The 15,458-nt window shown below is 45.6% G+C and overlaps 1 protein-coding gene across 2 annotated transcripts; it reads right to left on the bottom strand.

Moving 5' to 3' along the window:
• Positions 1-622: 622 nt before the first annotated feature.
• Positions 623-15,064, bottom strand: KLHDC2 (kelch domain containing 2). 2 transcript variants are annotated; one of them, XM_069783021.1, is made up of 15 exons: positions 14,926-15,026; positions 14,121-14,172; positions 13,191-13,358; positions 12,272-12,351; positions 11,124-11,241; positions 9,629-9,744; positions 7,085-7,166; positions 6,913-6,996; positions 4,871-4,951; positions 4,734-4,792; positions 4,287-4,396; positions 3,746-3,818; positions 2,487-2,574; positions 1,251-1,303; positions 623-959 (listed from the first exon to the last, which is right to left on the bottom strand). In XM_069783021.1, the coding sequence occupies exons 3-15, from the start codon at positions 13,344-13,346 to the stop codon at positions 836-838; spliced, it is 1,224 nt and encodes a 407-aa protein (XP_069639122.1). In that variant the 5' UTR covers positions 13,347-13,358; positions 14,121-14,172; positions 14,926-15,026; the 3' UTR covers positions 623-835. The 2 variants fall into 2 exon arrangements, with proteins under 2 accessions (XP_069639122.1, XP_069639120.1); XM_069783019.1 differs by lacking the exon at positions 14,121-14,172 and having other exon boundaries at positions 14,926-15,064.
• Between the last annotated feature and the right edge of the window lie 394 nt (positions 15,065-15,458).

Below are 15,458 nucleotides of genomic sequence, written 5' to 3'. Positions count from 1 at the left end.
AGATGGAGCCGAGTCAGCGAAGGCAGGCGCTGACCCATTCCACAGTCACTTCCAGTGTACCTCCATCGAGCTGAAGTCCTTCAGGCTGTTCCAGCTGTAGGTGAGCTCCACAGGTTACTGACACAGCCTGTAACAGGCTCAAGCACTTTCAGTTACGCTTCCCAGGGCAGAATATCTGCTACCTAAGGTTCACAATTGAAGTTCCACAACATAAAGAGTTCCAAAAAAACAAACTACAAACAAGCAGAGAGTAGTGGTGCTTTAACAGCTGAAGGTTTACGACAGTTTATCAACTCTGACACTGTACAATTTCCAAATCCCTTAAGCATTTGTGGCAAAACGTTAAGCAGACAGTTTCCTAACGCTGTAGACTAAAACAGGACTGCTCAGCCCTCACAGCGATCTTCAGCCTAGACTAAAGCAACACTCCTCTTCAATAGTCATGGCGTGCCTCTATTTCCTGCACAACCGCGAAAGTCCTCAGGTCCTTGACTAGGGACTCTGTAACAAGTACTTCCACACATGCGCACCCTGTCTTCTCGCTTGGGGCTGGCCCTCATGCGTACTTCAAGGTGGACAAACCCAGAACTAGTTTTAGCTCAAGCACAGGATACATCTCCACTTGCATTAAATACATTTATTGCAAACATCTTTACACAAAAATAGGTTCTCTCTAGGCCATTCACATGCAACTTAAAGGCAAGAAGCAACTACCTACAACGATACAGCTATTTAACCTATACAAGTTTAATGTTTGCCACACTTGGTAAAATTATTACATCTTCTTAGAGCTGCTCATCCATGCACAGCTCGTTCAGCGATCTCTGTGGAGGGCTCAGGAGCCCGAGGTGTTGTTGCTTCCAAACCGCTGATTGACGCTGTGCAGCAAGTGCTTGGGGAGGCAATTCCAGGAACTGGCCAGCATCTCCTTAAAGCAAATGACTGCTTCGAGGCACAGCCTTGGGGAGAGGGAAGACATGGCCGTTGTTAGCATGAACAAGGGCTGCAAGGTAAGCTTATTCTTTACAGCTATTTAGTGAGGGCTTGTTTTCATCACTGGTGCCAAATGTGTGCTTCTGAAAGGAATCTTGCTCTATCCTCTCATAGTTGGCTGCTGTTCTTTCAGCATTCTTTAGAGGAAGAATGTTTTCAGGCATTTTAGGAACATAAAAAAGGGGTCTGGTGGTAACCCTCACTACTCGTCTTAGATGGAAACATGACAGTTTAACATTGAAATCTTGCTTTCTTACCTTACGAGAGATCGTGGTTGTAGAGAAAACACAAGTATTTCATTACTGTGGGCCTGGAGGTGGGGAGGGAAAGAGAGAGAAAGAAAGAGAAGCAGTGCGGTTATGTGGATTCACATCATTGCAGCAGGAGCCAAACCAGCCACGGCTCACACAAACGGCCTCTGGAAAGGAAGGCAAACGGCACGGCTCTGGGGTCTGGCGAGGAGAGGCTGACGGTGGGCAGTAGACTGGACTACCCATAAATCACAAATGCAGCAGACAAGCTGCAGGCAAAATTGCTCACCAAATCCTACAATATGGGAAGCTGTGGGCACTACAGATGAATGAAAAAACAGATCTAGTGCTACTTGATATGAACACCTGGAGGGGAACGGGTGCACAGAGGGGCAGGCTCACGGGCTCTCCCTGTGCAGCATCTCCTGTTGCTGTCAGACAGGGGACTGGGCTGAAAGCTACAGTCAGCACAAGTGCACAAGATGGGGGGCCCATGAGCCCTGCATCGCAGCTCCGACCCTGGCCAACACCTGTGCTCAGAGGGAGACAACAGGAACACCACCTGCACGCAGTTTCCAAGTCTTCACGGCTCTGTGGTGAGGGGCTTTGGACACAGGGACTGTATCAGGCTCAGCAGTCAATGGTGTGGTGTTGGGTGTTTTTTTTGTTTGTTTGTTTGTTTTTAAATGGTTATGCCTGCTCCTTGAATGGACATAAACCTGTGCCAGAGCTGAGCTGCCGGTGCATAAAGAAATGCTGCACCACTCTTGTTTGCCACTCGCCCGTTCCAGCTGACGCCCACTAGTTCTTACACTAGAAGGTGCTGGCACGCTTGTTGCCAGTCTCCCTTTCCAGCCAACGGGTGTTCTTACAGACCTTGGGACACCCCCGTCCCGGCTGAAGAGCCCCTCTCTGTTCAGCCTGTTCTCCTCAGGCCTCTCTATAGGCATTGCAGTGCCCCACGAGAAGCACAGGGAAAAGCTGAAGAAGTAGTTGGGAGCTAAGAACAGGCTCCAAGTGAAACACACGTGTGAAGGAAAGCAAGTCATCGTTTGTTTAAATAATGAATAATGACCTGCTTTCTAGAAAAGCACCAAAACATTTCCCCTTCAAGCTTTGTTTATGCACCTTTGTCAGTCCTCATGAGATCACGCATTTCACACTCACTGGAGTGATAAGACACCACAGCTCCTGCAGGAAGGGCTGGGCTGCACAGGAAGGGAAAGCTTGAAATAAACTTACAGCTTTAGAATGGGCAAGTAAGTTGTTGGCACAGCCTCCAAAGACAATCACCTCTCCCTCTTCGCTTGCACAAGCGGTATGCCACAACCTAGAAACAGAAATCAGCACTGCATTAAACCAAAGAAACACCCCACCCAACAATGCATGTTTAGGATTTGTATCTGAAGTTAACAAATGGAAGTTTGCCCTTCCACCAGTACACCGTAGACGTGACTAACTCAACAGGAGTTTTTCTTCAGAGAAAGAAAACTGGTCAGCAAACCATGGGCTGCGTAAGGTGTCCTGGTTAGAGCAGGGCTGCGGGGCTCAGCAGCACGCTGCCTGCGAGTGCAGGCGTGTAGGAAACCCACAGCCGTGTCACTGCCAGAGGCTGGCTGTAATGGTCTGCTCACACAAACTGTATGTCCCACTTGAGTCAAAAGGCTGAACGAAGAGAGTCAGATTTTGTACTGCTTTCCTAACACTTGGGGAAACAATTACTCTGACACATGTTCAGCAACAACACGGCCCTGTCCTGCTGCTCCAAAGCAACAACACGGCCCTGTCCTGCTGCTCCAAAGCAGGGAAGGGCAGGTGGGAGGCAGCAGCTCAGCCTTGTTACTGCCCCAGGAAAACAGACCCCTCCTCATCCCCACCAGCAGCAAGAGTAAGGCCAAAGGGGGCAGATGAGGAAGCATCACTGCTTTAACTCGTTTAACCTTGGTCAGAACACTTCCCCAAACAAGATATACCACAGTAACTCACGTGACATGAGTGTTTTCAATGCCATACACATGCATCACAGTAGTTTTGATGCATTTAAATTGAAGGTCATCATCTCTAATTTACTCAGCAGGAAGACAAAAATATCCTGGGTGTGCACAGGATTAGCCACCAGCGGGGATGCTCAAAACAGTGACACCTGCCTGTGTCCAGTTTGCTGGCAGAGCGAGAACACACAGGTTCCAGTTAGCTCTTGCACTGGCAGTCCCAGCTGAGAGGCCTCTGCAGCCAGGAGATCAAACCCTAAATCCCAGTGTTCCCTGCTGTTTCACAAACATCGAGCTCTACGCTACCTCCTGCACCAGTCCTCTGGTGGCATTCATCTTGCATTTTGTGCACACATTCAATACAGCTGCACTTCTGGGGTAGAAGCTAGCATTAGTACTGTTAAGAAACATGAGTGCTGTAAAGAGGAATGCATGTTCTGTCTTTGGCAGCCAACATTAAATGTTTCCTCACTGTTTTTTAATAAGTTTCCAGGCAAGTGTCTACTATACCTTGGTTTTTCAGAATAGTTATGCTCAAACTGTATCCACTCATTCTTGCTGATACAATAAATCCAAGCATCACCTGAAAACAAGCAAAATCCCAAACATAAACAGTATTCTGTTAGTTCTTTCACATTTGCTGCACTAAACATGTACTCCAGTGTAACACAGTCCATTTTTGTTCTTAAATAAATCAAGTATTTTAGGAAAAACCTTATGAAACATGGGGCTACCTGTTTGAAAACAGGTGTTTAATAGTGGTTTATGGGAGCAAAGTTGGAAGGGAAAGATGGAGAACTGTAAAGCTCTTAGTAATTGTAACTTGCATTAGATGCATTTTTAGAGCAGTTTAATTTCTATAAATTATAGTCTCTCAACACGCTCAGTGACTCCTGCTCTGTGAAATTAGCTGTCAACCATAAAGAGTTGGATCACAATGGCATGGAAGGAATTTAGCAAGCATTTAAGGTGACGAGGCAATAATTCAAGCTTTCGTGCACAACTGTTAAAGAACACAAAGTCAACACAAAACTCTTTTGGAATGACTTACTTAATGGCTGCTTGTCAGTGGTGAATCCTCCAAAGAGAAAGAGGTGATCTGAGGAAATTGGTGTTAAAGAATGCCACGATCGGCCAACTGGGCAAATGCCTTGCGCGATCCTGTGTTTCAAAAAAAGCACCATAAATCACACATGTGCTACAATAAAATACTGCTGCTCTTTTCTGCTCTGATTATTTTTCAGATATTTGAAGGATGCAGCTTCATACTGTGCACAGCTCACAACCCAACAGCAAGTTTAATTTCTTTAAACACAGTAAAAGAATTTTACTCCTATCAATGCTTAAAAAAGCCTGACAGCAAATCAGGAGGATCAGTTCTACTTGAGTTTACTTACTTGCTGGAGTTTACCAAGTTTCACTAGAATGATTATAAGTGAATAAAAATGATATCTTCATATTGCTTTAGAAACAAAAGAACTCAAGTTTTAGTACCTACATTTCATTCCACTCCCATGTATCCAGATTCAGATAGTAAAGATCGTTCATTCTGGACTCCTACGATAAAGCAGACCATGGTTGAAATACTCTGTTTAGGTTTCAGTAACACATCGTTAAAACTGGGCTGGGGCTTACTCTGTATCTGCCACCAAACACGTAGCCTCTGTTCCCAACAGTAGCACAGGCATGAGCTGCTCGTGGTGACGGAGTTTTACCCTGGGAAAAGACAACGTCAAGTAAGAAGGTGAGTTTATTTGATACATTAACAAAAGAGAGAAAATGCCATTTCACCAAAACCCCACAGCAGATCAAGTGAAGAGGAGCTGGGCTGACGATGCCCACCACACACGCGAAGCAGCACAGCTACGGCCACACCAGGCACCCTGGGAGGTGCGGGGTGGCAGCTCCTCTCGGGCCTCCCAGGAGAGCTCACCTGGACATCGCACTCAGGGCAAAGCAAGGTCTCACAGTTCCACAAATCAAGTCACCCGAGGAGATGAAAGGCTGAACTAAAGTCAGATTTAAGGCCAACAAGGGACAGAGAGTGAAAAAACATCCAGTAAGTAATTCTGTGTGCAGAAACTTGCTTTTTTTGATGGATGGAAGATCAGAAAACTAATTTTAAATGTTTGGCTTTTTTTTTCCCCTCTAAGTGTCAAGGTATAAATTTTGCTTTTAGAAGAGGGTTCAGTCAGACACAGAAGACCTCAGACTGTAAATGAGACAAGGACATAGTGAATCATTAAACACTATTTTTCTTCTGAAATATTTGAGATCTGTATGTAGTAAGACGAAGCAATTCTTTGGTAATCTGAATAAGGAGTTACTTATCTCAAATTTCATTTCCTCCAATTCTGTGGCAATATCACTCCATTTGCCTGTTCCCGAATACTTCTGGGACACTTCAAATGGTGTACATTTGCAATGACCGAGTGTTTTGTTTTGTTTTGACCACAATTCAGCATCCAAGTGAAATGTACCAAACCATCACATTACAGTGAGCATGACAGGAAACCATACATTTTGTTTTCCTGAGCTCCCCAAATGCCACTGAAGCATGAAAGAAAGCAAGTCAACAGGAAAAAAGATTAAGAGAAAAAGACAGATTAAAATAAAAGGCAAGTTTCCCATTTTTGGAGAGAGGACCTAAGTAAGTGAACGGTTTAAATTCAGTTTAAATGGCCTCAAGAATGCTACTGAATAGGCAGCAGGTAATTTTTATTTTGAGGGGATGTTTCCAAGGCTAGTTCTACCAACAGTGTTTCGAACCCCTCTCTTAACAGTCCTTCCTCTACAAGCATGTTGCTGGTAAGACTGCAAACACAAGCTAATGACACCTCATGGAGTCCATATATAGGAGAGAAATTAACAGTCCCACTTTGCTGGCAAGAGAGCAAGGTACAGAGGATTAAGACAGCTCGCTCAGGAAGCACAAGAAGGGAAGAGAGCCCTGGTCACACAGTCCTAAGCTTTAGCTCCTGGCCAGGTTTCCTCCCCTGGCTGGATCAGACAGACTGCATGTCCCAGGAGGGAAGCCAGAAGAGCAGAAACCAGCACTGCTGCAGACGCCGTGCTTCCCGCCAGCCACAGAAATGCCCTGCAAGGCGTTTCTCACGTCCTCCTGCTAGCTAGCACTAGGTATTTCAGAGAGCTCTTCCATTTTTTCTAACTCCTGGCATTTAGGGACTGGTTTATATCCCTAAGGCGGCAGGATCACAGAGCACCTGACAACTAAACACTTGGCAGTTAAAGACTGGTGACATGTAAACAAGGCTGCAGGGTGGAGCAGGAAAGTAGAAGAATGTATTTTGGCTGAATTTCCATGCTGCTTGCTCGCAAACAGTTAACCACATTTTCTAAAATAATGCCAGGGAGATACGGACTAGAGATAGGACCCCCTAAGAGATACAACAGGTTAAGACAGCTTCACGCTGCAAGTTAACTGAGCACACTGCCAGGTGCTCAGTATATCTGCAGCCCAAAGCCACTACTAACCCTGCAAAGCTACGCAAGGAGGCCGTTTTATCAGCACCCTCTTTAACTCGACACAAAGCAGTGAACCCAGGCCTAGCAGAGTCATGCTTATCCTCACAGGATGCTACAAGAGATACGGCACAGAGTGCACATATTTCTTAAGAGCTGTAACTTAATTACAAAACCAAAAGATTAATAATTACCGTAGTTATAGGCTGGCTCCAAGTAAAAGTTTCAGTGTCCAGAACATGCACGTGGTCATTCCACCCTCTAGGAAGACCTGAATTCTTTAAAAATATTAAATAAGCAACAAGTTTTAATAAGCACTAATCAAATATTAAAGTTTAAATAGAAATTACTTCAAGGTTGACTTACCCAAAAAGAAGTTTCATCAAATTCAAAAGTTCCCCGTTGTTTCCCTTCAGGAAAATAACCATAGCCTCCAAAAAATATTAGCCTGAAACAAAACATGCATCAAGATCTATTAGAAATGCTACCACATCTGTTGCTACAAATTAAAGTTCTGTAAAGGCTGTGCTCAAACAGAAGATGGGAAAACCGGGGAAGCTTCTTTGGCTTCATTACCTCCCGTATGTCTACAATGCAAGTTGCCCAGGTGTGGGGCCCTGTTTCTTGCCTAATCGACCCTACCACCCACATTAAATCCCTCTGTAGCTCTTTCCCAGGCCTCAGGCTTCCAAGCTTTGCTCCAGTTCCAAATGTGTGAAGCTACCAGGCCTGCTGCCTGGTCACTGCGCTTCAGCCTTCGCTACCGTGGCTCCCAAACAGCAGCTACAGGGGTTTATTCCTGCAGTTTCTGGACTCCACCCTTTCCAAGCCCTCTGCCTGTTTTCCTGGAGCCCAAAATGTTCACAGACACTCCGGGGAGAAACAAAGGGAAAGCGTTACAACTTGGGCACGGTCACTGTGGAGATGTGTGCTAGGCAGGGCAGGGCAGGAGGAGACCAAGGGACACTACATGCAGCAGACCCTCCACCAGTGAAGCTCCCTGGGAAGTTTTTAGTTTTGGGGGAAGAAGACACTTTCCTTTGTACTTGTTGCATTTTGTTTCAAAGCCTGAAGAACAGTTACTCTGTCATCTGTTTTTACTGTTCTTTTTGTTTTTTAAAATGTAATTTACCTTTAAGTTTTATGTTTGGGTTTTTGCACATATTAGAAACTAATGGCATGGTTCTGCCAGAAATTCTTATTGAATTATGAAGTAACAGAAAACAAACTACACCACCTAACTAAACACCCACAACTCCAGTCTGGCACAGATTTACACCTAAACTGATCACATCAAGTATCATAACAGTATCCTTTCTCTCCACATCGAGAATCTGAAAACTAGGACCACGGGCCTCTTCCTATCTTTCATGAGTCTCTGCAGCAAATACTGTAACAGTGAGCTTTCTCTCCACATAATGGACAAAGCAGCACAAGCATCTGTAGTGTTACACACTAAAATCACCATACATGGCTCAAACACAAGGACATACGGCATCCCTGATTTCCTCTACCTCCGTAGAACCAGAGACGATACAATCAAGACCAGTTGTGCTAACAGGCAGAAGATGCCTTTGCTGTCCAGGTAAGGTTTTGTAGGTAACAGCTTAAACCTCTACCTGATGTGACAAGACAGTAAGAACCCGTAGCCCTTGCCAGTTGTGACCAAAGAAGAACTAGAGGCCCCTGACCGTCACCTCATATTTGCATCAGACCTCCTCAGCTCCCGGCATCACGTACCCCAGCAGCACTGCCCACACCGGGCACCTGGCCCACGGCCTGTGGAGAGAGCCCTGCTCCGTGGGGGATCAGCCTTTCCAGGTTCTCCTGCCAGGGGACAATTCTGGCCATGCAAACTGTCACCTGTGCCAGAGCATTTTGGAGTTCTGTTCTCTGGAAGCCAGGAACCTTCTGAGAAACCAGCCCTGGGTAGATGCTCCAAGAAGAGCGCCAAAAGCCCCTGCCCTCCCTGAGATAATTTGCTTCCATCCCCAACCTCCTGAGCAGCTGGGATACAGCAAGCCTGGGGAAGCAAGAAACTACCTACCCACAACAGGGTCTTTCCTCAGTCTATCCTCCAGTGCCAGAAGGCTGGAATGATCTCATCACACGGCTCCCTGCTTTGGGGACTAGCACTACCCTAACGAAATGGGGGAGGAGGGTGCAAGGCAACATTTTGCACGTCAGCTCAGCCGGCTTCAACACCACCTTGTCTTCCTCATCTTTTCCACGGTTTGCAATGCCAAAAGGCCTTCTGGCATCTCTGGGACACTATCCCAACACATTAAATCAGATAACATCAACAGCAGTTCATCTAACGCGTTCCTTGTTTTGTGCAACCAGCACAGAACACACCGAATTAAGCATGTGTGCTTCTGAAAAAGCCACACACAATTTTAATATTAAAATGGCTTCCTGCTCTTCAACCGTCAAAGAAATGCAAGCTGTCCCACAAGACGTGACCAAAAGACTACATTTTGCATGATATGGGGAATCCTAGAACAGGCTTCAGTGAAGAATAATTCCAGATGCAATTGCCAAGAGGAATGACGCTGATACAAGTAACTGCGATGCAGTATCTTTAAAGCAATGTACTGAGAATGCACCGTGAAAGATTTGCCTGTAATGAGCGTACATTTTGGATTATGACTCACAGATACTTTGCAGCTTAGATATACCCAAACTGGGAGTGAGGTTTTTCCCTATCAACCGTCAAAGGATGGAACAGTTTTAAAAGGCTGGCTGGGGAAGAAATTCAGCATCTTCCTGAAGCACATATGTGCTGCAGACAAGAAGCTCTTCTGCAGCTCTTGTTCAAACAAAAAGACACAACAATGACAAAACTAAGAGTGATTAAAAGCAAACACACGCGCAAGGATAGCTGTGCTGACTTTGTTGCTGGAGCCTTACTTGTTTTTGTAAACCCAAACGCCAAGTTTGTCCTTTGATGAAGGGGGTACCCCCTGACACTCTACTCTGACCCACTGCAGCACTTTGTCCGTGGATCTGGAATTTAACATGTAGAACTGTAGAAAATAAAAAGATTTTTTTTTACCCACACAGTTAGCTTAAAGCTTAAGTCTGACTGATGTTAAAATATTAACTTTTAATTAGCATGTATTGGTATAGAAATAAATTAAAAGTCCTCTTCCTAGCTGCACAGAGCACTGACAACGTTTGGAACAACACATGGATCAAAGGTCCTTATCTTTTTGCAGACTCAAGCCCCAAACACTTTTTACAAAAGTAATAGGACTGTGGACATTGAGTTTTACCATCCAAAAGCTGACATGGGATACAATGAAGGTATGTACAAAGTAGCAATTGTCTTACGATAAAAAAATATCTGGTAAAGAAAAAAAAAAAAAGTGTTTTTTTACAGTATCATCCCTTCTCTGTGTGTTACACCATTTTAAATGGAGAGAAATAGCTGATACACATGTATAAACTAACTGAAATGTAAGAATACCACAGCAGGAAGGAATCAACTCACACTTTATAAATGTAGTTCGTTTCAGACTGTTTGCAAGCATTGCATCAAGCTACTTTCAGTTTATATTTAAGAGCGAGGCCAAAACTATTTAATTTAAACCACACTTCCAGAACATCAGAAAATATTATCAGAGACTCCAGAGAAGAATAACATTTCAAACAACTACAGAGCAGTTACAAATCACCTCCTGATATTATTTCAGTGAACTCTGGAAATTCCCATCTTTCAAAAGAAGCAAACTCAAAAGCACCAACGCAATACAATTTATAGGGTGAATTGCACAAGAACACCTGCAACCAAACCAAATAGCAGGTCACAGTGTTTCTTCAGTGGCGTAAAGCTACCAGAGTACAATCATCATGTGAAATGATGCAGAGCTGAAGTCTGACCTGTTTTACAAATGCCATGTTATCTGACCTGTTGCAGACAAATTAATACAGTGAACTGGTAAAAGTCAGCCAGCTAATCACCTCCATGGAAAAAAAAAAATCCAAGCAGTAAGCACCATATTTTGTTAGTCAAAACCTCTTAGGCAAGCACAAAAAGAACACGGCTTCAATTAGTTCACATCTGGGGAAGGCACGGAGAGGATGAGAAAGCTGGTTATCTGCTTCCCAGAACCAGAGATGCAGCCAGTAGATGACAATGCTATGCTGCAGAAGCCATGGAGGACACAATGACTGGATACATGTTCAGCATCCCCTGTTATTAACACTTAAGCTCTGAAACAAGATCCAACCTGTCCAGTCGTTCTGAAGAAAATGTTTCTGGGATTTGTTAAGATTACACATTTTTTGCTTTGCATGGATTTTAATTCACTGAAAAGGCCATGTCTAGTTTATAAAAAATGGGAACAAAAGCTAATAAGGAGAAACTTATTTGTGAGGAGGGGTTTATCTTTAAATTACTAACCTTGTTTGTATTGCCACGGGCATGATGTCCTCCAAAGAGGTACACCACTCTGTCTACACACACGGCACAACTTCCAGACATGGAAGGTGGAACATCTCCCTCTGTTTTACTCTTCTTCCTAGAAGCACAGTTTAAAACATTTTACCTGATAGAAATGAACAATAATGATCTTATCTGGAGTGGAATTTTATAACCCTACCAATATGTTTTTAATTACAATAGGTCACTGTGGACCATTCAGTTACGAGTTCTTCACACCCTTGCAGTTTTAACAATTTACAACACTAACCTGGGTATGACAGAGAGGGGTGGGGAAAAGGCAATTTAATTAATACATGTTTTGTGGGGGAGGAATCCCGTCTGCCCAGTTCAGGAGTTTGGTACGCCTTTCACGTTCAAAATCCCCAGAAAGATCCTCGGGCAAAGAGAATGCACCTGTCTAAACTGAAGGTTTCTATTTTGCTACTGGATTTTTAATGTTTGTAAACATTACAAGCACAAAGATGAGCTTCCAGCCCATGTCCAAGGCTCTCCCTGACCACCACGAGGACTGGAAGCACTGCTGAAATTGCACTTTCTGCAAAGTGCTGAGGGGACTTGGCTTCGCAGCACAAGGCCCCAGCTAGCTACAGAACTGGAGCACTGGATTCCCTTTTCTCGCACTATCAGGCACGCAGGTTTCGCACAACTTCCAGGCTCCCAGCGACCTAAGATGATGCAGTAGATTCTTTGGCTGCATTTAAACATTTAAAAATGACTCCTTAAAAGGACAACAAATAAAAAACTCAGTATGGGTTCCCTCAGTAATGTACCACTGTAATCAAAAGTGGTACAAATACAATTTTCAGGTGCTATATCCTATACCAGGCATCCCAAAACACTTCACACTGTTGATCGCATACTTCTGTATGGGCTGCCTGTCCGAGCTGCCTCTCCTACCTCACCCTGTGAAAATGTATTTGTTGTTTTCACAGGGGAAAAAAAAAAAAAAAAGGAACTATTTTACACATTTATGCAACAGTTTGGGAGGTGGGAACAAAGAGATCAGGGAATTCTCTCTCTGTTCACAGACCCTCAGCATGCTTTCCATACCAATTTAAGAATTCACCTCCCCCCCAAACAACAATTAAGTTAATTATTTACTGTACCATCTTCCAGTTTCCATGTTGTAGATCCATATTTCATCCCTAGGCAGATAGAAGTCATAAAATCCCCTAACTTGCGCATTCTGCAGAACAGGTCAGAAAAGAAAAAAGCAACATTAGAAGGATGCTTGACATACTGAATTACAGACTCCTGTGAATGTTTACAACCCCTCAGAGATCTAATCACAGAACAGAAAACAGCAGGAGCAGTGCCTGCCGCACTCCTGTACCTCTCAGCTGCACAGCAGCCCTGGGAGAGCAGGTATGAGCCTATTTTAGCTTCTGCTAGGGACCAGCTCCCAGCAGAGCCAGAGACTGGGGTAAAAGGAAGTTAAACCTCATTTTCATAGCCCAAGCCGGATAACTAGGGTGCATAAATGAGCCAAAATTTCCCATTTAATTCCCCCCCACACCGCGTGACACCACCAGAACAATACACCAAAGCTTTGTCTTGAGCTACCAATTTATTTACCGAGTTCATTGACAATTCATTCCTGTCAAAATCGTAAAATGACTTGGTTCTGCTTGCAGTACACATACAGCCCAGTGTGATAAATAACCAACCTGTGATCATTAACACGCAATATATAGTTGTGCTGATAATGCTGTAAATAAAAGCACCATTTTGCACGGTGTGCATTTCATATCACACAGTATTTCCTTCTTTTCCAACAGACACGCGAGTTGACAAAGGCAAACGACACCCTGCATCCCACAGAAGTTATCTGTCTTCCAAGATCTGCATTTAACACGATTTATTTCAGTATTTCAAAACTCTTAAATGTCATATTCTAATTTGTTAACTGGAGCTTTTCTTTTCCGGGGGGAGGGATAATTTTACAGAGTCACTCCCAAACTAATAGGACATAATTACCAGCACCACGGGTGGCAGAAGGCTTACTTAACAAGGAGAACAGCGTACCTTATAGCCTCCCCAGACGTACATGCAGCGTCCATCAGTGACTGCCACGTGCCCGCTGCGCTCAGCGGGGCTATCGTTCTCCAGCTGCTCAAAGCTGTCCTCAGCTGGAGCCGGGAGCTCTTCATCTGCCTGCAGGTCTTCGTTATCATCGGCCATTTCGATACAGTGCTACATGCACAGAATAACACATAGTGTGGAGCTTTGAAAACCATACAGGGGAAACCACCAGAGGAAAAAAAAGAGAAACTACACACTGTTGTTTCTTTCACAACGTTTCAGTGGAAGAAGTTATCCCATCAGTCAAGAAAGTTTCAGATGGGGATTCCTCAGCTGTGTGTAATTTATAATGGTTTCAGTTGCCAATTTGAGCCAAGGTCTCTATCTGTTTTTTAAAAACGCACTTATCTATAAATACATTAACTGATGACAAAAAAACCCAACCCACAGCAGAACAAATTTGAAAGCTTTGCTTACAACATGGTTTTCACAAAAATGAAAACTCCTGCAGCTTTTCAGGCAGAGTCCCTTTGGGCTGCCTAAGCCCCACACAAACCCTCCCATAGCTGTTAAATGCAGGACATGTTACCTATGCCAAAAAACACCCACAAAACAAAGCCCCCTGCTCCAAATCACGCTAGCATGCAGAAAGCCAAAACCCAGAGTGTCCCAGAAAGACAACAGCTATGTGCGCCAAGCACCTACGGCTCCCGAGCACTGTGCAGCTTAGGGGTAAGAGCAGCCTCCACGCCAGGGCTTTGGCACGCGAGGAGCTGCAGGGCCATGCTGTCACTGGGGTCACTGGTAATTCAAAGCCCCAACTGTGGGAGGAATCAAGCCAGGAGGAGATGATGAAGTCCGCCCTGGAAGCTGTCTGCAGGCTCTGCCTCAGCCTGTAATGGAGCAGGGGGACCCGGGAGAAGGTAAAGTCACCTTCCACTTAGGAGCCACTCCCAAGTCCCTGTCTGCTTTAGCTTTCCTACAGCTACGAGCTGAATCCGTCACCACACAGATTTGCAGACACGGATCAAAAGGTCAAGGAAGCTGGACGGTCCAAGCGATGGTTTTGTGCAACCAGGCAAAGCGAGAGAAGCGAAAAGGACCTTAATGAGACTATCAAACCCTGCACTCCCACAGAATCCTCGACACCTACACTGCTCCTGACAGATTTTCGTTTCACTTGAATTGCTCCAATGATGGAGACACTACACCACCCTCGGTAGTTTATTTCTGAGCTTTAATTATGCTTTAAATTAGAAAGCCTTACTCACATCTCAATGAAATCTGTCTGCTTCAAGCTAACCAGATTTTTACCGACCTCTCCCCGGTGGTAAGCGTTTTTCTTTTCATTTTTTAACAACCTAAGACACACTGGACAACGGTCCCCCTTCAGTCATTTTTCAGTGCCGTACTGAAACGCCTCTCGCAGGTCACTGCAGTTCCCAAGCCCTCTGTGGCTCTGCCCTGGCTGTCCACACCCCTCACGACACCCCGACTGGCCAGCCGCGGTTTCCTGTCGGGACACAGCCGTCCCACAGGACCCAACCCGAGCATTCAGCCGCACCGTGCTGAGCAATGCGCCATCACCGCACTTACCAGAGCCGTTAACAACCCCACGGCCCTTCCCGCTTTCTGTCAAGGTTTGACACCCCCCCCCTTCCCCTCCCTCCGTCCCCCACAGCGCACAGCCCCCTCCAGGCCCCGCCGAGCCGCCTCCCCTCCGATCCCCGGGGCCTACCGCGGCGGCTGGGGTCGGTCGGTGGTTGCTGCGGGCCGCACGGCGCAGCCGCCCCCTCTCCTTCCCTCCCTCCTTCACCTCAGCGGGACGCGCAGCGTCAACATCCGCCGCGGGCGGACGCTTCCGGCAGCGCCGCGCAGGCGCCGTCCCGTCCCGCCGTTGCCCGGAGCCGAGGCGGGAACGGGGCCGGGGAAGGGGGGGCGGCGCGCCCCGGTCGCTGACAGGAGTGAGGCGGGGAGCTGGGGCGGGGGACAGCGACCGGAGGGGGGACAGCGAGGCCGTGAGGTGACCGTCACCCGGACCTCCAAGGGATTTTGGGTTTTTTCTTCGTCAAGAGGAAACCGTGTGGTAAACGTTGTCGGTTAAAAAAAGCCGCCCAACTAATAGTAAATGCTTAAGTTTAGCACGTAGAAAACGACGGCTCTGCCACACTACACAGTCACAAAACTTCCCTTTACGATACAGCTTCGCTCCCAAAACTCCTCTCCCCAATTAAGTAGGTTTCGCAGACTGTAAAAAGGTCAAAAAACTAG

The sequence above is a fragment of the Haliaeetus albicilla genome, chromosome 5 (assembly GCF_947461875.1).
Source record: "Haliaeetus albicilla chromosome 5, bHalAlb1.1, whole genome shotgun sequence".
Lineage (NCBI taxonomy): Eukaryota > Metazoa > Chordata > Aves > Accipitriformes > Accipitridae > Haliaeetus > Haliaeetus albicilla.
Note: the sequence above shows the minus strand (reverse complement) of the source record. Positions and strands in the feature narration are given on the sequence as shown.

What these genes read in the sequence shown, in the direction of transcription:
- KLHDC2 (XM_069783019.1), bottom strand. Translation starts at nt 13,346, where the DNA reads ATGGCCGATGATAACGAAGACCTGCAGGCAGATGAAGAGCTCCCGGCT. An exon ending in GTTTGGGTTTACAAAAACAA is followed by an intron (nt 7,167 to 9,628) that starts GTAAGGCTCCAG and finishes GTTTTGTTTCAG; the next exon opens with GCTAATATTTTTTGGAGGCT. An exon ending in CAACCACGATCTCTCGTAAG is followed by an intron (nt 960 to 1,250) that starts GTAAGAAAGCAA and finishes CCTCTCCCCAAG; the next exon opens with GCTGTGCCTCGAAGCAGTCA.